The following is a 26454-nucleotide window of genomic DNA, read 5'->3' as shown; positions in this document are numbered from 1 at the left end:
TTCTGTTGAGAAAATAAACAAAAGGCAATGCACAGTGGTATCTCATCTAGAATTTCAGTAATGTGCTTACAGTGACATTAAAAGGAATGTTACCTGCTCTAAGAGATTCTGAAGCCTCTCTATTTCACAGTCTATTACAAATTTCTTCTCTTGTCTTCGGTCCAGATCTTCTAAAAGCCTCCTGTAGCTGGCATCATTAAAATTCTCCACACAGATGGCACTGACTTGCCAGCTATTTTGTCCCGCTTTTTCCATAATTGCTTGAAGTATTGAATAACCTAAAATAAAAGGATACAATACACTAGTAACACAATCATTGTATTTTTTAAATAGGAATTGTTCTTAATCAATATCATGACTCTTAATATCTGCTCCTGCAGGGAAGGGAACAAGACAGTTTATATTCCTACCTATGTTGCTAGCCTTGATCAGTGCACATTATGTAAGCAATGAAAACTACAATTGCTATGATTCCTTGGAATGATTCTCAGCATTATGGAAAAGCTACATATGCTTTATACACATGGTCTCATCCAGCCAACCATTCGGCTTCTCATATTGGTTTCATACACATTTCTATATCTGGACTTTTCTCATGAAACAGCAAAGAAAATGCCTGAGTCCCCTCATTCACCAGGAGGATCTGTATCCTCAAACCCAGTGTATTAGACATTCAAATGCTTTGTTGTTTCTTTATTGTTGGTAGTGTTTTTTTTTTTTTTTTTTTTTTTTAAACACTTAAGCCAAGTGATTTTTACTGCTTTTTAATAAGAATTTATTGTTTCATATATTTATACTTTTATATATACATATATTTATGGCAGTAAATAAAAATGATATTGATCTATTTCAGAGAACCCATACAGCTTTAGTCAATGTATACAAAGTGATTAGAGGTCAATGAATGAAGGGCACCATAGAGGCATTAATTATTACTACTGGCAGGATTACTGCTCTTTATCATTATTTGACGTCCTCATTGTCATCTTTGAGCCTATTCACAGAAGGGAGAAGCGGCATCCCCACTAAACCCACAGTGCAGGCTCCCTGCCTGCAGCCTCAGTATGCCCCTCACCTTGTTCCCTCTCCTAATTTTTTCTCACTGGGGATGTGCAGTTGTCGTGGTTCCGCTCGAGTGGGCAGCCGAGCTCCACCACAGCCGCTCTCTCACTCCCCCTCCTCAAAGAGGAATGGGGAGAAAATATGTGAAAAGGGCTCAAGGATTGAGATAAGGACGAGAAAATCACGCAATAATTATTGTAACGGGCAAAACAGACTCAGCATAAGGAGATAGTAAGATTTATTGCCTACAACTAACAAGCGAGAGAAGTGAGAAAACAAAGAAAAAAAAACCAAAAGCACCTTCCCCCCCCCATCCACCCTCTTCCACCTCCTCCCCCCGAGCGGCGCAGGGGAACGGGGAATGGGGGTTATGGTCAGTCTACAGCACTTCTTCTCTGCCGCTCCTTCTCGGTCACTCTCGTCCCCTGTGCTGTGGGGTCCCACCCACGGGATGCAGTCCTTGATGAACTGATCCGGCGTGGGCTTCCCACAGGCAGCAGCTCTTCCAGAACTGCCCCAGATATGGGTCCGTACCACGGGGTCCATCCCTCAGGAGAAAACTGCTCCAACCTGGCTCCCCTACGGGCAGCAGCTCCTGCCGGGTCACCTGCTCCTGCGTGGGCTCCTCTCCACGGGCTACAGGTCCGGCCCGGAATCTGCTCCGGCAGGGGTCTTCCACAGGCGGCAGCCTCCGTCGGTGCAGGGCCACCTGCTCCACCGTGGTCTCCTCCACGGGCTGCAGCGTGGAACCCTGCTCCACCGTGGTACTCCATGGGCTGCAGGGGGACATCCTGCTTCACCATGGTCCTCACCACAGGCCGCAGGGGACTTCTGCTCCGGCGCCTGGAGCACCTCTCCCCCTCCTTCTACACTGACCTTGGCGCAAGGCTGTTCCTCGCTCCTCTCACTCTCCCGGCTGCTGTGTGGCGCAGCGTTTTTTCCCTGTCTTAAATATGCTCTCACAGAGGCGAAAAACAACATCGCTTATTGGCTCGGATCTGGAAAACAATGGGGCCCTTCCCAAACATGGGGCAGCTTCTAGATCTTTCTCACAGAAACCACCCCTATGGCTCCCTGCTACCAAAACCTTGCCACGTAAACCCACTACAGCAGTGCAGAGGCAGGAGAGGAGCCTGTGACTTGTCTCAGGACAGCTTGCACATGTAGCCTTGACTTGCCCAAACAACTGCTGAAGTGAGTAGCATGTCTTATTCCATCTTGTATCGGTGCATTTGCATAAAGCAATGATGATTACACACCTCAGATCCAGATTCAATGTTTAAGAAAGACAGGGATAGACATGTTTGTTGACAACATGTTTATACAAATGATACAATTCAGAGGATGTCCCTCTGTCCAGAACCACTACGCAAAACACCTTGTCTTTTTAATTGTTATCTGGATGAATTGTTCCCACTAGCTTTAAAAGAAAGATTTCACCTCTTGAAAACTATCCTATACTAACGTGGATACGCAGTGGTTTCTCCTTTCTCTTTTCACCAAGATGGTCCTGTGCCTGAGCACAACGAGCCCCAGCTGTCATTTTAATGCACTTGAAGGTGCCACTACATAAGAGGCTCCCCATGAAAAGTACCATCTCAGATTCCCTAAATTGCCAGAGAAATCCTTGTATGTTACATTTCAGAAAGAGTAATTTTGACTGTGCTGTTGCTAACTAATAAAGTAGAAGACTTACAAAACCACCAAAAACCAGGGTTGCCTCCAGTAAAATAAAAGCAGGTAATAGTTTTTATCAGAATATGAAGATTTTAGGACATAAGAAACTAATTCTGTTGCAAATCTAGGAGTAGTTATTTTTCTACTGGCTCCTCCAGTATTTGCAGTCCTTGAAACACTAACTTAAAATCTTCTTATTATTACACTATGTATCCACAGTCTGAAATCAACGTGTTATTTTTCCTCCAATTCAGATGACATGTTAAAGATAAAAATACAAACATTTATAATGAATACATAAACTGCATAATATATTTCATCTTATAGATGAGATCTATTTTATGAAACAATATTTTATCTTAGGAAATGAATTCAAATACTTGATGTATTGACTATTAAAACATTTCTGTACCCAGCATATATTTTTAACCTGATGACTGCTATTTTTTTCAAAGAAGCATACAGCTTTCCTGTTAATTGCCGCATAATTATTCTGCTTTTCCTGTTGCTATATTCAATCTCGTTTTTGCCTGTAATTATCTCTGCAAATTATGACAAGATTCTTTCCCAAACATTGTATTTCTTGCTTCATTTCCTATTCATTTCCATATATAGATGTACATTAAAACTACTCCAGTGTTAAAGGGGTTCCTGCTTCATTTACACTGTAGCTTTGACTTGGTCTTTGCTACAAACACATTCAACATTTACATAATTCAGCTTCCTGACACAAATTAACATTTTCTTTGATTCAGAATGAATGGTGTTTGAAACAGCAATTGACATCCCCTCATTCTTTGCTTAGTTCATTTTGACAACTTTACTAAGATGTGTTTTGATCAAAGTGGGAGTTTATCCCAGCATAAAGCATGACAAATATCAGACAAACACAGAAAAGCTTTTCTACCTTGGATCAAGGTTTGACTTGCCATATTTCATTAGCAACTGCCTTCTTTTAGGCATATCAAGCTTCTGTAGCTTCTTGTCAGTAGCTGGCACTCAGGCATAGGTTTTCATGTTAGTATATCTTTCACATACAGCAGAATACAGCTAAACTGTAGTAACTGGATATGGTGCAACCTCTCCATGAGAGGAGTTCAGAATCCCTGTGCAGGTAATCCATGGCACAGTCATCTTTTCAGTGTGCAGGAACATTTTTCAATACAACAGACTGACAAGGGTGGAGTTTACACAGAATGAATAAAGACATTCACAGGCTCAGTTGGCATAGAAATTACACATGCAGAGGAGAATGCTTATTTGTCCAAAATAATTGGCTACAGCTAGCAGAGAAAAAATGAGTTGTATGCAGTGCTGCAAACATTTTATATAAAAAAAAGAAAAAGAAACTAACCTGAGGTAATTCAGTCAATACAGAAACTTAGCGCAGTGTCTCTGTTTAGACAAAATTTTTAAACTTCAAAGAGATGTTTGCCCAAGTAAAGACAGCAGACATTAGTCTTACAGCTGTGGCCTAAAATGTATTTATTTTCTGGTTATCTGCTGTTTATCCTCAGTTATGCTGCAGACAGATGAGTAATTCATTTTTCTGGAGGTTTAGTGATATGAATACATTCCATCCCATGTATTGTGAAATATTACTGCTTGCATAAAAGCAAATTAAAGAAAAAACTAACTCCTATCAACTGAGCTACACAATCAATGTTTTCCACTAAAACATTATTTTACAAAATGTTTAGGCATAAGCCAATAAATAAAAGAAGTTCTCAGAGGCATATATATAGTAACCCTTCCTCACCAACTAATTCAACCTTGAAATGCAGATAAATCGTTTAGCAGAAAAAAACAAATTACTGGGCCCAAGCGTAAGTGGTTGAAGCCTGGAAGTCTTCAACAAACTACTAGTCTTTCCAGGAAATTTTTGTTATTATTTTTCTTTTTAATAAGCAAATCTATGAGCAAGATAAAATACCACTGCAATTGCCTGGAAACATAGGTGAAGTCCTTCCGAAATACGAGGATGCTATATGAAAGAATTCCTTCTCCTTCCTTTCTATGAGACTATGATCCTATGGCATTCTCCTCATATGACCTGTGATAAGTCCGTGAACTGCTTTTGTAGATCACCTCTCAAATGCAGATTCTATTGACAAATGCTTAATGTTCAGTAATAGCAATTCAATTTCAATACCCTGGAACGAACCTTGAGACAGGGAAAGTCTGAAAAGATTTTATTTTGTTGATTCCTTGCTTTCTTCCTATCCTGTTTTATTGTCACATGGGATTGTCGTGACCTAACAAACTGCTATTATTTTCCAAAAAGTTACTAAACAATCATCATGTTGAAGATAAATAAATAAATAAATTAATTAATTGAGAAAAATTAATTAATAATTGGAGAATAATTAATTAATTATTCTTCTCTTTTCCTGTAAATTCAGATCTGAAGATGCCTATCCCAAAATATCTACTTATTGGGAATGATTCTGTAGCAAAATACCTTACAAACAAAATCTCTGATGCTTTTTAACCTTGCTTTCCACATTCTTCATTGCATAGGTATGTTTTCCATTACAAAATGCATCAGCCACAGAGAAACAATGCTAGATGTGTACCTGGTCTTATACCTGTTTTGAGAGAGATTAGTAGTTCTTCAGAGACTGAGAAGTATCTGCTGGAGACCAAAGTGTTTAAGACACTTTATAAGTGCATGAATTTGGAGGTCCAGGATTCTTCCTTGCTGCTGATACATTGCCATGACTGGAGACTCTATCCTCCTCACCATTTCCTTCCAAGTAGCTGAAATCATGAGTGATCTTTTTTGATTTTAAAAGTTCAGTGGCCCTTCAGGTCTTTTTTTTTTGTGTCTTCTGCTGTACTAGCTAAACTTGCCCCATTCAATTTCATTTCAGTAGTCAATGACTTAATTTCATTTATTTCCATTTAAATGAAAAGGCTAATCTGATATCTAAATCTCTTCAATGTATTCAGAATAAACTGAAGCAATCAGAGAAGCATTTTCTTGACTCATTTTTTCTGCTGGAAGACACATGGTTGGCTTTTTTCCTTTATTTTCTTTGTTTTTCTTACTTCTGGCTTCCTTGTTTGCTTTCACCAGAAATATTTCAGTGATCAATTACAGAGTTATAATTAGAATTCCAATAACTTTCATCTTCCAGAAACCTTTTCATTCTGGGAAACCTTTTCCTCTGCCCCTCCAAGTGTGTGCTGTCGTTCCGGATGTTTTTGCCAGAAGAGAGCTAGCAAAGTGGCTGCTTGCTCCAAACAACAGCACCCTAGTAATAATTCATGCTTATGAACTACTAGGCAGAAAATTACTTAGTATTAATTTTCTATGATTCACAAGGTGCATTAGTTGTATATTATTACTGTTCTTTACTCTGTCTAGTAGACTGACAATACTGACTGACACAAGTTAACAGGTTAATGTATCTGGAAAAAACATATGCAATATATTTCTGCTATGGGCCAAAGAATAGAAGATATCCTTAAGGAATGGAGATCTTCTCCAAAGACAGGCATCTTATACTGTATATCACAGAAATGCAAATTTATTTTTTTCTCTTTCTGTCCAAGTAACTTTCTAGCAGGAACAGATTCCATTCCCCAAATTAACTCTGACCACGGAGACTGAAATGCTGGAGGTGTTTTTTGAAAGCTGCTTCAGTCTACTGGAATTCATATTAGGATCAATAAAAAAAAATAAATTCCATTTGTTATAAATCCAAAGAACAGCAGAAGTGGAGAATAAATGATCAAATCATTTGGTATGGATAAGACAATATACTTGACCATCAGTATTGGATTCCTGTCACTTAACTCTAGATGTCTTAGAAGTTGTCTGAGTTAATCATCCAGGCTTCCACAAGAGAGATGGATATCCTATAAATAATATATATATTTTTTTGGTCTTAGATATTTATCTCAGAGGTGCTTTTCTGTTTCTCCAATGACTACAGAAAGAGTCTAGACATGAGATTTAGTGAAAATACCTGCCATTTATCTAGGCAAACCTTGGTGAGATTAATCCAGACACTACAGCGAGGAAAACCATACAAGAAATATACAGTAGGAATGATGCATGATTGTATTAGATGTGTTCATCCAATAACTACAAAAAACACAACTTGAGTGCATTTTAGTTTTTCTTATTATGATCGATACCTTTTTATTAACACATTTTTGTTTTAAAGTTTTGGTGAGCATATAGCTTCCAGAACTCAAACACAATCAGTAAGATTTATAAACACAACCATATAAATTTTGGCCCATGATAACTCATTCACATGCCTGACCTTCTCTGAATTTGGAACTGGAGCCAGATCATTCAATACAAAATATGTACAAACCGCATAATTCAGATGACAGAGTGAAAGCTACAACTACAGGTGTGTTCCAAGTCATTCTCATGTCTAATTCACAAAAATGACAGAAAGATTGGAAAATAAGACAGGGAGCTCAAGAAAAATCCTATCTATTCCTCTCTATCCCTCCATCCCCAAAGATAGATAAATTATATTTAAATCAGCCTAGACAGATATCTTTGTTTGTCCTTAAAAACCTCTACAGAGGATTCTGTAACTTCCCAGGTAATATATTCATTGCTTAATTATCCTTATCATTAGGAGATGTTTCCTAAAGTCAAACCTAAATCTCCCCTGGCACAATTTAAAGCCACTCATTCCTGTCCTATCCTAGTAGACATAAAGAACAGTTTGTTTCCTTCTTCTTTAAAGCAATCCTTTACATAACCGAAGACTGCTGTTTCCCTTCCCTTCCCTTCCCTTCCCTTCCCTTCCCTTCCCTTCCCTTCCCTTCCCTTCCCTTCCCTTCCCTTCCCTTCCCTTCCCTTCCCTTCCCTTCCCTTCCCTTCCCTTCCCTTCCCTTCCCTTCCCTTCCCTTCCCTGCCCTGCCCTGCCCTGCCCTGCCCTGCCCTGCCCTGCCCTCCCCTTCTCTTCCCTCCCCTCCCCCCCTCTTCCCTCCACTCCCCCTGCTCTTCTCTTGCTGAAACAGTTTCTCATTTTTTATTTACTTCTGGAACATGTTTTAGTCTAAATTCTGACAATTTTCCTTGTTGTCCTCTGGATATGCTGCAATTGATCCACATCTTTCCTGAAGTGCAGTGCTGACAATGTAATATATTTCAAAAATTAATTCCAAAGTACACAAAGTCCTTTCAATTTTTCATCAACTTCAAGTTCAATAAATGTATTCTATATTTCTTCATCTATGTCATTAACAAAAATACTGCAAAAAAAACTACAGCCAGAATGGATTACTGCTTAATACCTCCTTATTTGACAGTGAATCTCATCCACTTTTTTTTTCTTTTTTTTTTTTGAGTCCCAGTGTGACAAGTCTTACCATATTCTAGAAATTTTACCAAGACAAAATTTTCTTAGCTCTTTTAGTAAACCTTTGTTCAAACCATGTAAAAAATCCTACTAGAATGAGACACCTTTTTTTTTTTTTTTTTTTTTTTTCTTTCCAATTTCTATAAAACAAAGGATATTTTCTTCATCTGGCATGGTTTGTTCCTGAAAAATCCAAGTTAGGGTTTATATTGCTTTTCAAACTCTATGTACTTTCAGTTTTTTCTGTTATGATGTAGTGTGTGAACTAAGTCACTATCACAGTCAGTGACCAGGAAAATTTTATTACTGATAGATCAGAAACAAAACCAAGGAAATAATGGATCAGTTTAGCCATCCTGTATTGCTATTTTCATTCAGAGATTTCAGAAAGTATGATGATAAATGGAATTACCCTTATGATCTGAATTTATACTTCTTGTCTCCCTGAGGTCTATGACATTCAATAATTTTTTGTGAAATTGTGAAACACCTCTGAGATAAACTCTAGTGGAGGTCTACAGACAGGCTTTCTATCCTTTTCTCCCTTAATCTTGCATGAGTGGTGCATGTATAACTTCACCCATACTGTTTAATAACCCTTTTTCCCTGAGGAGGACATAAAGCTACAAGAAAATGATGTCAATGTATTGCAACCAGAGCCTTAAAAAAAAAAAAAAAAAGAAAGAAAGAAAAGAAAGAATAATTAAGTGAAATAATGGTTATGTGTAGGTTATGTGCTTTCAGCAAGTATATGGGATGTGGTTTGGCTTACTCACAAGGGGGAATTCATGATAGAAGATTCAGTCAATGCCAGGTCCCATTTGACCTACACCCACTGTGTGGCAAAAATTTCCCCCTTCTTTGCATTTCAGGATCTGCAACCTTCATATGAAATACACTGTAAAGGTTTCTTATCAATATACCAACTGAAAAAGAAGAGTGGAAACATGAGAGGAACTGAAGAAAAGCCCTGGTTCTGAATGCAGCCTGATATCTTTCCTTGTGTGGAATGATTCTCAGATACCCACTTTGCTAAATGCCTTCAGATGGAAACTCAAACACCAGGTCCAGTAACCTTTCTTACTACTAGCACACAAAGAGATAAATACATTTGAGCATAATTACAAATGTACACTGACTGCATTTATATATATTGCAAGCATTTTATATTTTCCTTGCTTTTATTTCACTATGCCAAAGGGCTCAACTAGAACTGGCTCAGGTGGAGAAGCTCTTCAGAAATTGCTTGTAGCAGCAAAGAATCAAATATTAGCAAATTATTACTACATACCTTTGAATGCTAAATTACAATCTGTATATAATAATTACAGCATTTTCAGAAAATGATGAGCCGCACAAACTGTTACATTAAAAAATAGCAATTAAGCCTTGTGAACACTGAGCAGGAAAAAAAAAAAGAAAAAAGAAAAAAGAAAAAAAAAGATGTTGCTAGGTTTACTCTCTGTCAAAGACCAACATTTTCAAATACTGTACAGGCTACCTGGTCTCTTGGAATATCTGGTCATCTGATGCTGGTCATCTTGGTTCCATCATTAGTGTTATATATATATATACACACATATATATATATGAAGAAAAGACAGTATGTTCAGATCTTTAGCTTATTACGTTTTTTATTTGTTCTTATTTCTGCAATTAATTTGTCAAATAGTCATCTTAGTTGTAAACATTTCTTGGTTATTATAAATATTAGCTTAAATTTCTCTTCTCTAGTGCAATACCTAAAACCAACATTCTCCATTTCACAAAATCTATAGTCTGTAACGTGTATTATGGTGCTGTCTTTAATTACTTTGTCACATACAATTTTTCCCCACAAGTCATCTACCTCAGTTGATCCATTAGATACCCTAAGACAGATCTGAATGTGAGCACTAAATGAGGGTCTTGATGTCAGAACTTTTGCCTCCTTTCTACAGGAATTTGTTGGAAAACTAGACTTTTTAATAAAATATCCAATAATCTCTGATTACAGTCATTAATGCAATCCCATTTCTAATACATACATGAAAGAAAAATGAAAGAACAATTTCAGATTGCCTGAACAACAGGCCTTCACACTAAGAAGCATTTGTTTTAAGACAAAGGCAACCTTAATTCTGCCACTATGCAACAATCTGTATTTACCGGTGACTACACCACAGGAAATCAATAGGTTATTACTGCTACTGTAAGTGTTACTTGTAGATGATAGAGACATTATTTCTGATTTTAAATTTCAGTTAAGATCTCTTTGAAATCTGTATTCTCAAGTATCTAAATTAAAAAAAAAAAAAAAAAGTAACATGCTTGGAAGAGAGGCATTAAAATCTGGATGCTATGATTCTAGTATTGTTACCTCTTGATTGAAATTTGTCTGGAGTAAATCTCATGATTTCTTTTAAAAAGATAAACCACAAATTAAACAAAAGTTGGCAACAAATAAACAAACAATCAAACAACTATCAATTCGGAGATAAAACTGATGATCTATGATTTTCTTCCAGTTCTAGAACTAACTCCTTGCTCATCTGATATAGAACAGAATTAAGATGCGATTCTTTCTTTTTGGACTTGAGCAACAATTCACAAAACCTCCAAAGATTTCATATAGTGGCTTTTACTGAAGTGTAATAACATTGAAAAATCATTGCACCTCCTAGGCACTTCAGCTGAGGAGGGACTGCAAGTATCATTCTCTTGTAAATCCTGAAAGGAGCTTATTGTCTGAATTCCTCAAAAAGAACAAAATCATACAAGAAAAAAATAAATGTAAGAAAATATTTTAAGAAATTATCAAGATACAAACATATCTGTGGCCCAAATGAAAAAATTTTTAAATGAGATATATGAACAAATTGAGATTGTTTCTGCTCCTTCCACCATCTTCTCCCCATCTTCTGAAAAGAACTAATGGGGCAACATGCACTTAATAACCTCACTTAATTTGAATGTCTTCACGATTCTTTCTATTACAGTCACAAATATGCAGACCTGACCTTTTCCTTTTATGCTATAGAATGGTTAAGGTAACATGAAGATACTTATATTCAGAAACTGAGAAGAGGAAGGCAAGAATGACACAGTCTTCACACTGGACACTGGACTACTGCTACATGACTAAATCTCTTTTTTGTGTCCACATTTTAAAAATTAATGCTAAAATATTTGACAGAGTTCAGAGAAGCAAATCAGAATGATTTGATGCCAGTATATAAAACATGACTTGGTGTAAGAGACTTACAGGAGGATTTATCTCACCTAAGAGTTAGATGGCTAAGCCTATGCCAGTTACTCCAGTCTCGTTTTGCCAGCACTGGGGAGAAACAAGCACTTTCTGAAGGCAATTCATAAAGCTTTTTATCATCTTTTGCATGTATATTCAGAAGAGAAGAATTTCCCCTTTTCTTTCTATTGACTATGGAGGGAGTTTGCAGGGGTTAACTCAAACTTAGATGTTTAACTCATGAGTATCTACATTACTGTTGATGAACCTCACCCTCATAGTTTTAACTTCCTTAGAGAAAAGTTATATAGGAGAGGTGAGGATGTTTATGTACTTCCAAAAGCAAAGAAGAAAAAAAACAACAGATGTTTCATATCTGTAATTCTTTAAGTGAAATAGCAGATTCAATACGTGCATAAAAATATAGAAAATAAAATACAAGCTATTAACAGTGAAAAAGATACATAATCACAACACATTATACAAAAGCTGTTTCAGATTCTCCGTCCCTTGATGCATAGGTGACTTTCTGAAATATAATGTTTTATTCTAGGGCACATTATTAGGCAGCAGATTGTGAAACTTTTATGATGAAAGTAAGTATGGCTAAAGAAGAAAGGGAGCTATGCCTGCTATGCACATATCTTTTAAGTTCTATTTTGTATCTGAATTTTTACATATGAAGACACAACTTTTCATTTCAGTAGAATTAGAAGTTAGGTTACTTCTACTCTTCTCTTATGGAGGATGGGCAGCTACATATAGGTCTCCTTTGATTATTCTGGTGAAGGGATTTGCATACAATTACAGAGACAATTTCAGTTCCTAGCAGGAACAAACATAAGATGAAGTAAGTGCTCACCATATGATTAGACTAATTTATTACGTCCCACTGAGGCAAGCTATATTCCGTGAAGTAATCATAAACTCATGTTCAAAGCTTTGGTAGAATATATTTAACAATTCAAACTAAATTTCAGCTGTAAGAGCTGACATTTAGTGGGAAACATGGAAATAGGCAAGGTATAATGACAAAGATAGCAGGTAAAAGAATACTGACATTAAAAGCTATGAATGGTCTGTCTGAAAACAAACCAGGATAGAAAACTGTAATACAATACTGATAAGTTTCTCATATTAAATATTTGTTGATCTGGACTTTGGTTAGCTTTAACTGGCCTTGGTATTAATGCTTGAAAATGAACAGTGACCAGTCCATAACCGCTCCATAAAAGTTAAGTGCCTACGATATTTCATTATACAACGGCACTTGCATTGACCATTCTGAAAGCAAATAGTCTTAAGAATTTTGTTCACTTTAAAGATGGATATTTTTCTTTCCCTGAACAGCTGTTTGTTAGTAAAATACACTCTGGTGACATCCCAGGTCTCAATAAAAATGGAGGAGCTTTCTGCATAGGACTAGCCAAAAGAAAAAATGAAAAAGGTTTCAGGAGTGGAAAGAGCACCTAATAAAAATCAACATTTCTTAATTATTTCAGTTTAGGGCATCTCTGTGAATAGAAACAAAAAGTACCTGCATAGCTGTTACCCAGCAGAGCACTAGTAGCAGTATACTCTCTTTCATTCTAGAATGCACTGGGATCTGCATGTGCCACTAGATGCCAGAGTCCACTGTGCTCTGATCATCAGACCTGAGATTGTCCTGTGTGGTTTAGTCTTCATCTCTCCATCTGGAGCAACTCTGCTGCATAAAAACAATGCTAAAATATTCACTAAGGCAGAGAAGGACAGAGGAAATTGCTTTTCAGTGTGGTACCAAGAATATTCATCAGAGACGTGGGAAACTTTTATTGCAATCTTTGCTTCAGTTGCTAAGCATTTTATAAAGAATGTCCAAAAAATCTGCAGAGGATTTGTGAACTGGATGAAAAACATTAAAGAGGTGAAAAATAAAAACACAACAGAGGGACTTTCTGCACATGAAGGAATGAGAAGTGAGAATCTAGTAACACTCAAAAGATATAATATATTTAAAAGTCATAAAATAGAATCATAAAATGGTTTGGGTTGGAAGGGACCTTAAAGATCACCCAGTTCCACCCCCCCCTGCCATGGGCAGGGACACCTCCACTACATCAGGTTGCCCAAAGCCCCATCCAGCCTGGCCTTAAACACTTCCAGGGATGGAGCATCCACAGCTTCTCTGGGTAACCTGTTCCAGAGCCTCACCAACCTCATTGTGAAGATTTTCTTCCTAACATCTGGTCTAAATCTCTCCTCTTTTAGTTTAAAACTGTTCCCCCTTGTCCTATCATTTTCTGCCCAAGTAAAAGCAATTTCTAGAGCATTTATTTGGCATTTTAGACTGTAAAACTTAGGTTGAAAATAAAATAGCAAATAGGGTAAGATTTCAGGTGTGCTAGTGTAAAAACAAAAATCACACTCTCCCCAAACTTTGAGGTTCCCACTGCTGTACTTGGATATTAGTATCTATTTTTGAAAAAGCTGTGGGAGATTATAATCGTCTAGGTACACAGTGCAATTTAGTATATCTTGAATTTTCTTACAAACTTCTGTCTGGAACAGCTCTCTCTAGTCTTAATGCTCAAAAACTTATGAAAAAAACTGCAGTCTAGTAATATTTTCTGTATGTTTTGGCCTCTGCTTCTACTGCCCTTTTCAATGTGACTGACGAGATACTATTTCATAACAGAGCATCTTAAATGCTATAAATTACCTCAAATGTCTCATTTTACTCAAGAGATACAATGCAGATTTGAATTTTCCAGTCTGCTTAATGCAACAATCTCCAGCCTTTTCTACCTGAGGGCTGAAACCTTATTCCAGAAAGGTCAGTGTGCCACGATTAATCCTGGAGGGCATTTTCACTGAAAGCAGTATGGAAAGGAGCAGACACCACACCCAGCTCTTTTACTAGGGATCCTCACGCATCTCTATGAGAGCAGGCTGCAGCTGTAAAATTACATGTAATTCCTTAACCACATTGGGTTTTGGTCATTTTATTGAAATTGTGCCTAATGACATCTTGAAGGAATGCTCACACTGCAGCTTCAGGGGGAATCCAGGCTGGGAAGTAGCCAGCTTTATCTCCCAAGGTACAAGAGACAGGGTGCACTCTTTCCCCTTACTGAAGTTACCTGCTAAATCAGCTTGAAAATCATTGGGCCAGATCTCAGGCTAATTAGTTAAAAACAAACAAGCAACACCACTGCAGAAACTGGACACTTGTATCTTATGAGATGATTTCACAAGGGACATTTTGCACAGATGTAAGTGGCAGCAGGAGTTTCCCTGCTGAGCTGTTAATGCTGGAGAAGATACATGGATGACAGTCGCAATATTTATGCACTGCAAGATGTTTATACCACAAAGCCTTATGAGAAGCTGCATGTAGATGTTGCTGTAGATGGATAAAGGCTGTGAACTTGCAAAGTGCTTGTGTGGCATCTTCCCCCACAGAGACTTCTGCCCTGGGGCTATGCTGCCTCCATCCCTGGGGCTGGAGCTACTCTGAAACACCATGTTGTGTGTCTCCCCAAGGCTGTTCATGATAGCCACAATGAAGAGATTTTTCCTTAATTTAATAAAGTAAACATTAAAACATCTATTCTTGGAAAAATATTCTACAAGATACCAGTCTGGTACTCTATTTATGATGGCATCTTGCCTTGTGTATCACTGAATGAACACTTTAAAAAATCTTAGTGGCTTAGCTTAAGAATGTATTTGTGAAAGCAAAAGGGTTGTAATTGTTTCATAGATATTTCTTAGAAGTTTTATATCTGTATGAAAATGTTAGTATTCACTGTTTCGCTTTCATCTCCATGGTAGTTTAAACGAACAACTCCTCTTTCAGCAAGAGTATAGTGTTAATTCATTTTTATGATTAAAATGTTATTCTGATCCTGAGACAACTATCGTGAAATATGAGATAGGCTTGTACAATACACCCTATGACAGAGAATGTCGATAAAATTTTAGGCACCCTGCTAGGAATAATTGTTTGCATTTACATCAATAATGTGCTCAGAGGCCTCATTGTCCAGGGTATCTGGAGATAAAGTCTCAGAAAAGAAGACTTTGTACTCCAAATTTGTACTATGATTTGTACTACATTTGTACGATATATGCACTAAGTTTTTTACTCCTTTCTGTTTTACTTAGGTCAAAAGACATATGAAAGCATTTTTCAAACATATCAGTTTGAGAATTAAAAAAAAAAAAAAAAAGAAAAAAGAAGAAAAAAAAAGAATTGCTTTCACCTGAATATTCATTAATTATTCTACAAATATTCAAATATGATGGGAAAACATCATCCAATAAAATACAAATTACACAAATATTTTAATTTGTTTATGCATTTTTAGTTGCATTTATGCAAATGTTAAAATATATATATTTTTTTCTATACTTATTTATGTGTTTAGGAGTCTAGCTAATTTCCTTGGCATTTTCCTTCCTGTCATTCTTTTTCAGCTTTACAGATGAATCACTACATGGTCCATATTCTGAGTTGCATTTTCACAGAATAAGAACTAGAACAATACTATAAATGCTGCTTTTTTTGTTAGGATTACTTATGAAAGATAGGGCAAATCCTGTTGCATAACTCATAAAATATTGGTATTGGCGTTAGTTGGAACTACTCAGGGGAGAAGGAATTGTTCCAATATCTGAAATCTGATGTAATTAAAATTTGAGAGCATTTAATTCCAAATCCCATTTAGTGCATTCACTGGATTTTAAGTGTACGCCTAATTCTGTGCCAGGTGAAAATGTAATTGACAAAGAGATGTACAAAATGACAAAGAATCATCTAGGAATACGAGGACCTAGGATGAAGCCAAAAAACTTTACAGGTGGAAAGCAGGTGCAGGCCAGAAGGGGTCAACATTAGAACTATTGTCCTGTCACAAAGCACATTAAAAATTGTAGTTGAACTTGGGTCATAAATATCGTAAATTGCAGTGAAGACCCAAACTGATGTTTTATTCTTAAGTTAAATCTTGTTCTCATATATTTTTTTTTTTTTCCAGGAACAAGGTTTTGTTGTTATAAATTAAAGACTGAATGTTCACCTCTTCTGTGCAACTTTCCCTGGTGTATCTTTCATATAGACTTAGTTTCACAGCTTCAGGGTGGTCACAAGGTTTGGCACAGTTCTGGCATGTCAACAATATGGTCTGAAAAGTTACTGCATATGTTTTCTTGATCAACAGATATGAAGCAGCAGATTCCGATTTTTAAATGCCATGCCTTATTTGCAAACTGAGCACTTAAAACATGTTTGCCATATTTTAAACATAGTTTTTTTCTCTTTAATATTCATGACATTTTGGACAGTTTATTGTCAGCCTGCCATTATGTCAATATTTGTTATTTCCTAGCAGAGGAGAATTACATGGATGAAGTATATCACATACCAATGGACTGCAATAGCAAAATCTCTTTCCCTCTCTGGAATAATATCAGTCACTTAATATCTAAGATAGTTAATATTTGGGTAGGAAAGAAACTTTAAAAAATACTATCATGCTGATAAACACTACAAAACATTTTACAGGGAGATGTGAGAATTTGTTAAGGATAACTTGTAGCAAACTGATATTTAAACATTCAGTTTGAATAGGCAACTTTCTTTGTTGGTACAGTAACTTGCTCCAGGCATACTCCAGGCTTGCATGTCTACTGAAACCTCCAAGGAATTGAACTTGTGGTCTCATTCCGCTCAAAACTGGTACTAAAAAAAGTCTTTATGCTGCAGTACTCATATCTGAAAAGCTACACTCAAATCTGAAAGCTACACTGCTCTTTAAATCTCTTATTGCACATTGTTACCTAAAAGGCACACTTTTCCATTACACTGTATCTTTAGCACTACAAAGGTTTTCTGTCCTACACATTAATTACAATGAAAATTTTATGCAGTCAGCTCCTGATATCCTGCTCTGATACATTTACAATGTAAAATTAAAATATGGAAAACGCCTAACATTCCCATATTAAGAAGGCATTACCAATGCCTAATGTCATCCTTGGAAACTTCCATCTACATCCTGGAAGGGACCTGAGAATCAGCTTTTGGACAGTAACATAATGGCAGCAGAGAAATTCCAAATGTCAGTTCCCATAGAAGTCACAATTTCCAGAACAATGTAACTTGCAGTACAAGCGACACATATGGAATAAACTGATAAAGTTGAATTTAAAAACAATAAACTATAAGACTATAAGGTACTGTTGGTCACTTGGGATACTTGAATACACTTAGAAATTAAATTTTATATTAGATTGGCACTTTGTGTGTTCGCAAAATGCCTGGATTTGCCAATAAAACGGAAAGGAAAGTTTAGCAGGAAATGAGGCACTCAGAAGAGCACGAGATAATAATATGGGCACATCCTACAAACAAGCATTATCAGATGCTCTTTTCCTGATATTACTCATTTTATCTTTTCAGGATTTACAAGACATCTTCATTTTGGGCTCTCCTTGAACACCAAATTTATGCAGCATTAGAATACTTCATAGCATTTACAGGGATTAATAGGCATCTCAGTAAAATTACCGGAATCCAGATCCATACACTTAACAGAATATCTGCTTATCTGTTTTATTTATTTTTTTAACACTTCATTTTAGCAAAAACAAAGACTTAAACCACTAACACAAAGTGTCCACGTCAAAAGGTGAAAATAATGTTGAATTATGCCCAATTGACTGGGAAATAACACTACATTCAAATTCTGCACAATACGGTTAAAGACACTCAAAATCACACTCAGTAATTTCCTCCTTGTTTCTCAGAAAAGAGTGCCAAGCCACTCCAAGTGCCTAGCCACTCCAAGGCTGAGATTAAGAATTAGCAAAAGATTGAAGTAATCAAGTTCAAAGATACTGATGATAATCACATACAAACTGTGACTGTTCCTCATTATGTGGCACAGGTTTATCACCTTGAGTTAAAACCTCCTCCAATTCTCCTGAGAGTTGTTATTGTTGTTCTTGCCCATACTCAAATATGCCAAATTATTAAAAAGGAATTAAGCCTTTTTATCCTATTTAGTCCCACATCATCTGTAACAATTCAATAGAGAATTTCATCTGGTGCTTCTGCTTGCAATCTGATAAACACAGAGGGTTTGCTACTGACATCTATGTGCAGTTGAGTCCACTCTCAAGGCCCAAACCTTCCTGGATGTCTGCTACATGATCGCCGTAATTTTCCCATAAGAAGTCCTTCACACCATTCCATTAAGACACATGGATTTTGTGTACATACTGTGAACTAAGAAATGTGAACCTAAAAACAGATTTATTTATTTTTTCTTTTTTGGTATGCATGTTCCCAGTGAAGCTTAAAGCACTTGCAATAATATACAGAGGGAATTCAGTCAATTATATGGCAATCCAAGTAAAATGTACAGTCAGTGAGGTAGAACATGCTTTTGAAGGGGGATGTTGCTGATCAAGTTTATTTTTTTATTCAAGATATTATTCAAGTTCATTTTGCTGGTTAAAAAGAGTGTTTTTTTTTTTTTTTTTTTTTTTTTTTTTTTTTTTTCCTGTCCAGCAAATGAAACATAACAGCCCAAAGGAACAGCAAGAGAAGGTTTTCCTACTGGTTAGGTATTGCGGATGGGGCAAAATCCAAAGGGAAATTAATTTATTTCCTAAAAGCCCTGTCAAAGACTACTGTATCTAATAAAGGAGCTGAATTATTTAACCCCAGCAGGTAACAGTTCCCCTCCAGACAGTCGCACATAATAAGAAAAAGAGAGGCAAACTGTATGAAAGAATGAGACAACTCATTTCAAGAAACTTATTTTTCTCTGCAAGTACATAAAATCCTAACATTTCTTGTTTTTTATCTCCTCAGCAGTCTGATCTTTCCTTTACCTTAGTGGTCTTTCTTGACAGACAATATTATTGACCACAAGTTTACAGACTGAAATCCTAGATGTTCATGGAAAATTTGAACAGGATCACTTGTGTGTTTACTTTGGACTCCTCTTGGACTATACAGATTATGTTGATTTTTCATTAATTGAATTGATATCTACAAAAACAAGGCAACTTAAAGCCTGGGACTGAGAAAAAAAAAAAATAAATGGTGACTATAAAAATGCTAAAGATACTATTTTATATTATTAGTATAAATTGTATTATCTGCTAATTGAAAATGGTTGATTTATATCCTGTAGTCTTTCTAAAGCACTCTGTAGTATTTATCATTGTTATAGATTTGGAGCAAAAAGTGTTTTTCATCTGAACAAAACCCATAATTTTTATTACTTTACAAATTGCCAAACATCTCTGTTCCCTATCTATGCACTTCTGGATATGCTATCCTCCCCAAAGGATTTATATATATAATTTTTAAAAGTCATTATGGAAACACTATGCTAGGAAGCATATATATTCTAATACTATAAATAGTATTAGAATAACTCAAATTTCCTTTTTGAAACATTGCAAAGTTAAATTCAGTCCCTGATGAAACACCTTATTCTTGTATTTTGAAGCACAAAATATAAGAATAAGATAAGAATCATCAGCTTCGCTCTTATAGGTGCTTCAGTCTTTCCTTCATAAAAAATCACTTGGTAGCTGTTCCACAACCATCTGTTTTTTTCTTAATAATCTGATTTCCAATATAAATTCACAAACTTTTTTAGCTCTTGCTATGCTGCTTCATGTTTGAATCAATACTGTCCTTTAGCTCGAACAATCCAATTTCCTCCATTAATTTTATTCTCTTAATATATTTATGGAAACCAATCAGTCTTCATCTACAGATGAGCCTTCTTACTTTCCTCACATTACACGGGCTATGAGTAGTGATGATTACGCTGGCAGACCTTCTCAGAATCCTTGGTTTTGAGAAGAAGCTATAAGAATTGCCATGGTTCAAAAAAAATTATGACCATGCAGAATGCCTTAAATTCTCCTTCCTCTCTCTTAGGATAACAAATTTTGAACATATGTTGATCCTTTTTACCACTTACATTATATAAAGCTGACAGGTAGAAATTTCACAGAGGCCAATTTCTGAATTGTTTCCCTACTGTAAGAGTTTCTGAATTAGTTTCATGTTTGAAATCACTTCCCCACTTCATCTTGAACAGGCTGGATGGTGGCATAAAGTGTACCCACAGCAAGCTAGCAGATGATACAAAACTGGGAGATGAGGCTGATACACCAGACGGATGTGCTGCCATTCAGAGTGATCTTGACAGGTGAAGAAACATGCCAACAGGAACCTCATGAAACACCAAGCCTTGCCCCTGGGGAGGAACAAACCCAGCCTCTGGGAATGCTGTGTGGCAACTGACTGGTGAGCAGCTGACCATGAACCAGCAATGGGCCCTTAAAGCAAAAGGTCTCCCGGGCCACTTCAGGCAGAGCATTGCCAGCAGGTTGAGGGAGATAATTGTTCTCCTCTGCTCAGCTGTATTCGGTGCTGGGCTCCCAGTACAAGGGACACATGGACATACTGGGAAGTTCAGAGAAGGGCCAAAAAGGTGATTAAGGGACTGGGTCATCTATCATATGAGGACATGTTGAGAGACCTGGGACTGTTCAGCCTGGGGATCTTATCAATGTGTATAAACATCTGACAGGGAAAGTAAAGTAGATGGAAACAGACTGCCCTTAGGAGACCAAAGGCAACAGAGAGAAATTAAAACACAGGAAATTCCATTTAAACATGAGAAAAAGTTTTTCCAGTGAGGGTGGTCAAAAGTTGGCCAGAGAGTTGGTTGAGTCTCCATTCTTAGAGGGATGTGAAATATTCTTGGATACTTTTGGGCAACCTGTTCTAGGTGATTCTCCTCTGAGCAGGCAGATCAGATTAGTCAATCTCCAGAGCTACCTTCTCACCTCGACTATTCTGTAATTTTTTCTTGTGACTATGATGATTTTCAGGAAGGCACAGTAAAATTCAAAGAAACTGTGGTTACCCCTCGTAAGGGGGTGTCGAGAGGCAGGAGACCTTTTCTCCATTAACACTAGTTACAGGACCCGTGGGAACGGGGTTAAGCTGAGGCAGGGGAAATTTAGGCTGGACGTCAGGAGGGGGTTCTTCACAGAGAGGGTGGTTGCACACTGGAACAGGCTCCCCAGGGAAGTGGTCACTGCACCGAGCCTGTCTGAATTTAAGAAGAGATTGGACTGTGAACTTAGGCACATGGTCTGAACTTTTGGGTAGACCTGTGCAGTGTCAAGAGTTGGGCTTGATGATCCTTAAGGGTCCCTTCCAACTCAGGATATTCTATGATTCTATGATTCTATAATTTGATCTCAAACTTCACATTAGGAGAATAGAATCCTTCACCCACCTAATAACTCCTCAGGTTCTTTGTGTGTTCAATATGTTTAATCCATCCTGCCCTCCTACCCCACCCCTGCAAGAGGGAAAAAAAAAAAAAAAAAAAAAAGCAAGAGAAGGAAGAATTGTGCTCTGTTTACAGTCCGGAATGAAGTGAAGATATTCTGCCAGATGAGGTCACTTTTCTGCTTTGTTGATGTTAATCTGTGTTTTATTTTGGAATTAGTAGGATTAGAATGCCTATTCACACTGTGGTCCCATAATGCTCTCTGGTAAATCTACAGCATGAATATAAACAAAAATGGCAACAGGCAAAGCTTGGAATACAAGGCAATAACTGACAAACTGAAGTTCCCTAAATGCATTAATGCATTTATGAATCAGTAATTAGAATCTGTTATTGATCATAAAATCATAGATTGGCTTGGGTTGGAAAGGACCTTAAACATCACCTAGTTCCAACTCTTCTGCCATGGACAGGGATGCCACCCACTAGATCAGGTTGCCTAGGGCCTCCTCCAACCTGATCTTGAACACCTCCAGGGATGGGGCATCCACAACCTCTCTGGATAACCTGTTCCAGTGCCTCACCACCCTATGACTGAATAATTTCCTCTGAACATCTAATCTAAATCTCCCCTTTTAGTTTAAAGCCGTTCCCCCTTGTCCTGTCATTGTCTGCCTGAACAAAAAGCTGTTCATCTTTTTTATAAGCCCCCTTTAAGTATTGAAAAGCTGCAATAAGGTCACCCTGGAGACTTCTCTTCTCCACGCTGAATATCCCCAACTCTGTCAGCCTTTCATCATAGAATAGATGCTCCAGCCCTCTGATCAACTTTGTGGCCCTCCTCTGGACCCGTTGTAACAGGTTCACTTCCTTCTTGTGCTGGGGTGCCCAGACCTGGATGCAGGATTCCAAGGGGCCTCACAAGGGCAGAGCTTTTATTTTGAAACTATACTATGTAGCTGAAAGTTTTTTTGTACAACTCATTCTCCAAATCAAAAAAGTTTAATTTATCATGATTAGCATTATTTATAGGAACACCAAAAAATTATCTTTAAAGCACAAACTATTTATTTGTGGTGAGTTTGAAAAAAAATACAAAATCATCAAAAAGTGTTATGAAATGCATAAGTTGTTTAACTTAACTGAGCATAAAATCTCATGAGATAATCATATCCTACAGCACCTTAAACCAAGAGCGGTAGCCAAGTAAATTCAGTTCTCCAGTGGTGTGATTAACCTCATGAGAACCACATTCCTCTAATATTTGTCTCAGTGCTATCTGAAAACAACAAAACAAACAAAAAACAAACAACTAATGTCAACAAATATGTGGGGGAAAAAAATGATGAAAATGAAATGTGGAGCTCAGAAAGCAGAGAAGTAGTTTCCAAAAGAACCAATGAACGTGATAAATTGTACACATTAATTTGCCACTCTTTAAAATGTTTCATAATAGTGACAAATTGATAAAAAAAATCCATTTGGACAGCATTTTTGGTGGGGTAAAGCAAGAATCATCCATGCGAAATAATTCCTTATGCCTGTCAGATCTTTAATATTCTTACTTTAGAAACCATTAAGATACCTACTGTAAACACTAAAGATGAGTAAATAACATACTTTTTATTTTATTTATGTAATACAAATGTAATACAAAATTGAATAGTTCTGTCCCTTTTCCACACTGCAGAACTCCGTCTTATTTTGGGAATGAATCTGGCAAGATTTCATGCAATATCATAATAAACGAACTGCTGACAAAAGCCCCTTGGTTCAAGATTTGGGAAAAAAAACAACAGCAAAAGGCATGGAAAGGAGATTACAAACAAACAAACAAACAAACAAAAGTCAACAAAACACAAGTAAACAAACAAACAAAAAAGTCAACAAAACATAACAAAGAAACAACCAGCAATTATACCTGTAAAAAAAAATACGTAAAGGAAAAATGTGTTTATTTTTAAATTAAGAGGTTATTTAATACACAGCAAAAAGATTTAATGGACTTATTACAAACTACTCCAATATTTCTAACATGTTTTTTTTTGGGCAGGAGAAGAAAGAAAACAGTAATATTTTTGATACACAGTCTCATTACTAGTACTTAATGTGTCGCCTTGTCTATTTCTCAAATTCTAAATGCTCAAAAGATTGTATTTATTATTAAAGTAGCATTTAAATTATAGGAAACAAGACTGACTAAACATTGAATATTTACTTCTGAAAAAGACCTCTAACAATGTAAGGACCAGAATCACAAAACATTAAAAAAATCCACGTAAAATGATTGGAATGTGTTGAAGTGATTTTGCAAACCTGGTCTTTCATGCTGAACAAAATCACACACGCATTTTACCTAGTAGGGATCTAGAAAAAATATGTTGCTCTTTTTGTGGAAAGAATCTTTAGGGAAATAACACATAAAACATCTTCAACCTCCTTCTCCTGTAGCATCGCAGATCTTTCACCGTGTTCCATGGCACCATTCAGAAGTATCAATGAAATTAAAATAAGATATATGTTAACAAACTGAGTTCATATCAGATCTTGGCCTTTAGCTTATCTTCAGAACTGTTACGAATAATTTTGTGCGTATTTGTTTTTGTCACGTATTTTGTGCGTATTTGTATTTATATTATCTGGAGGCCATCTATTTCCATTTTCTTCTCAAAGTATGGCCAACTGCAGCAGTTTTCTCAAGGTATGTCCAGTTGAATTTTGAACATCTAAGTTTTGATGGATATTCTAGAAACTATTTGGGCAACCTTTTAGTGCTTCACCACCTTCACCGTGAAGAAGTTGTCCTAATATCAAACGAGAAAATTCATTTGTGCAACTTTTAAACAGTGTCTCCTCTCCTCCTACGTATTTTCTTAAAGATGTAGTCTGGTTCGATCTACACCTTTCCATCAGGCAGTTGAAGACTGCAACAAGACTCCTCTGAATCATTCTCTTCTTATGGCTGAACAAATTCATTGCTGACTCATGTTCAGGACCTCATCAGGACCTTCAGAAATTTTCTGCAAAGTTACTTCCTACCCAGCCAGCCTCCATAACTTCCTGTTGAGGTTATTCTGTCCCAGGTGCAACTCTTCTAAGTGTGTTCATTGAAATTTATTTCTGTCAACCTATTTCTACAGCCTGTCGATGCTCCTCTGAAAAACACTCCTACCTTAAAGCATATCAGCCATTTCCCCTGGTTTGGTATCATCTGCAAAGGTGCTGGACATGCACTCTGGGAAGTCATTAATAGAAGTGATTCACTGATTCATTCAAGTCATTAATAGGGGAGGTAGACATTATTAATTTCTTTACTGACCAATGAGGAACACCTGGTTGCAAGTTGGGTTTTGTACAGCCAATCACAATCTGTTCAGCATGACAATGCCACCAATATTACACCCACTTTATAACTCATACACTGAAACTGTATATAGACAGTCATCAACCAGAGCTTTACCCTAATAAATCCATGCTGGCTATTTTCAATCACTTCCTTGTCTTTCACATAAATGGCCCCCAGGAGGACTTGCTCCATAATCTTTGTGTAGACTGAGATGAAGCTGACCAGCATGGACTTCCTCTGCTAAAAAAAGGGTACGATGTTTTGCTTTTTCCAGTCATTGTAGGCCTCCTCTGAACAACAAGATCTTTTGAAGACCACAGAGAACAGCCTTAGCCAATACCCTTTTAGAAGTTCCTTATAGCCCTTGCTGGTTTTCACTCCCCTGCATAGCTGCAATGCTTTAGCCAAGTTTCTGTAATCCTCCAGGTACCCTTTCTCTGCTTCCACCTTCAGTGGAAGTACTTGCATTTGAACTTAGTCAGGAGTTCCCCATGATCTTTTTCTATGTTTACTTGACTTTCTGGATTATCCTTGTGCTTTGAGAAAACTGTCCTTGAAGGTCAGCTGGCTTCTTGGGCCCCGTTCTCTCCAGGGTAGGAGTCTGTTGGATCACACCAAGAAGATCCCTAAACAAGCTGCATTCTGCTCTCCTTAAGCCCCAGGCTGTTTTGCTATTTGTCTTGCTCAGTTCTTTTACCATTTTAAAATTCAGAATCTTGTATTTGTTGCTAGCAAGGCTGCCTTCACCCTGCACACTCCCAGTACTTCTCTTCCTTACTTATAGCTGCAGGTCCAATAGGTCTACCCTAGTTAGAAATCACCTGTTTGAAGAAATCATCCATGATGCTCCCAGAAATCTCTTTCGTTGCCTGCACCCAGGCTTATTGCCTTTAGGCCTATTACCAGAACAGCTGAGGTCTGAGGGCCTGAGAATGAGGGCCTGCAATTTCAAGGCTTTCTAAAGACTTCCTCTCATTTCTTGATTAGGTGGTATGTAGGAGGAATGTATCACCACACCACTCCTGTCATCTGTCCTCTTCTCCCAAACCCCACACTCTAGGCAGCTTGCCCTGCCCAAAGGCAACTGCCCATTGCACAGAGCACAGCTTCTGCCCCTCACCTTCCCAGCCCATCCTTCCTTTGTGCATAGACACCTGAGATGGGACATAGTTGCCCCACAGTGGAGTACACTTGCTCCAGGTAAGAGCATATGAGCCTCTCCTGTCATGCTGTTCCCACACACTTCCTTATAGCCTCTCCACTCCCCACAGTCAAGCACTCTGATGCCATCTTAAATAAAAATATCCAGACAGTTTTATACTTTTAGGCCAAATGCAACAGTTGAGACTAGGAACAAAATAACATTTTTTTTTTTTCATTCTTCCTCTTCCTTTGCTTAAAATAAGATGAGGTAATTTAGTTCACACTTTGGATGTCAATTCTTAGAGTAAAGCAAGGCCTCAGAAGCAAGTTTTAGACTTTTAA

The 26454-nt window shown here is 37.2% G+C and overlaps 1 protein-coding gene across 3 annotated transcripts in view; it reads right to left on the bottom strand.

Moving 5' to 3' along the window:
* GRIA4 (glutamate ionotropic receptor AMPA type subunit 4) overlaps window positions 1–26454 on the bottom strand; it is a gene marked incomplete at both ends in the record, with an annotated part of 224588 nt that overhangs the window by 89113 nt on the left and 109021 nt on the right. For all 3 annotated transcript variants that reach the window (XM_084306321.1, XM_084306320.1, XM_084306322.1), the window contains one exon: window positions 94–278. In XM_084306321.1, the coding sequence (XP_084162447.1) occupies window positions 94–278 (185 nt within the window). The remainder of the gene's footprint in view (window positions 1–93; window positions 279–26454) is intronic.

Source organism: Netta rufina (genome assembly GCF_964035555.1).
Source record: "Netta rufina genome assembly, chromosome: 1".
NCBI lineage: Eukaryota > Metazoa > Chordata > Aves > Anseriformes > Anatidae > Netta > Netta rufina.
This window is presented reverse-complemented; position numbering and strand designations above follow the sequence as displayed.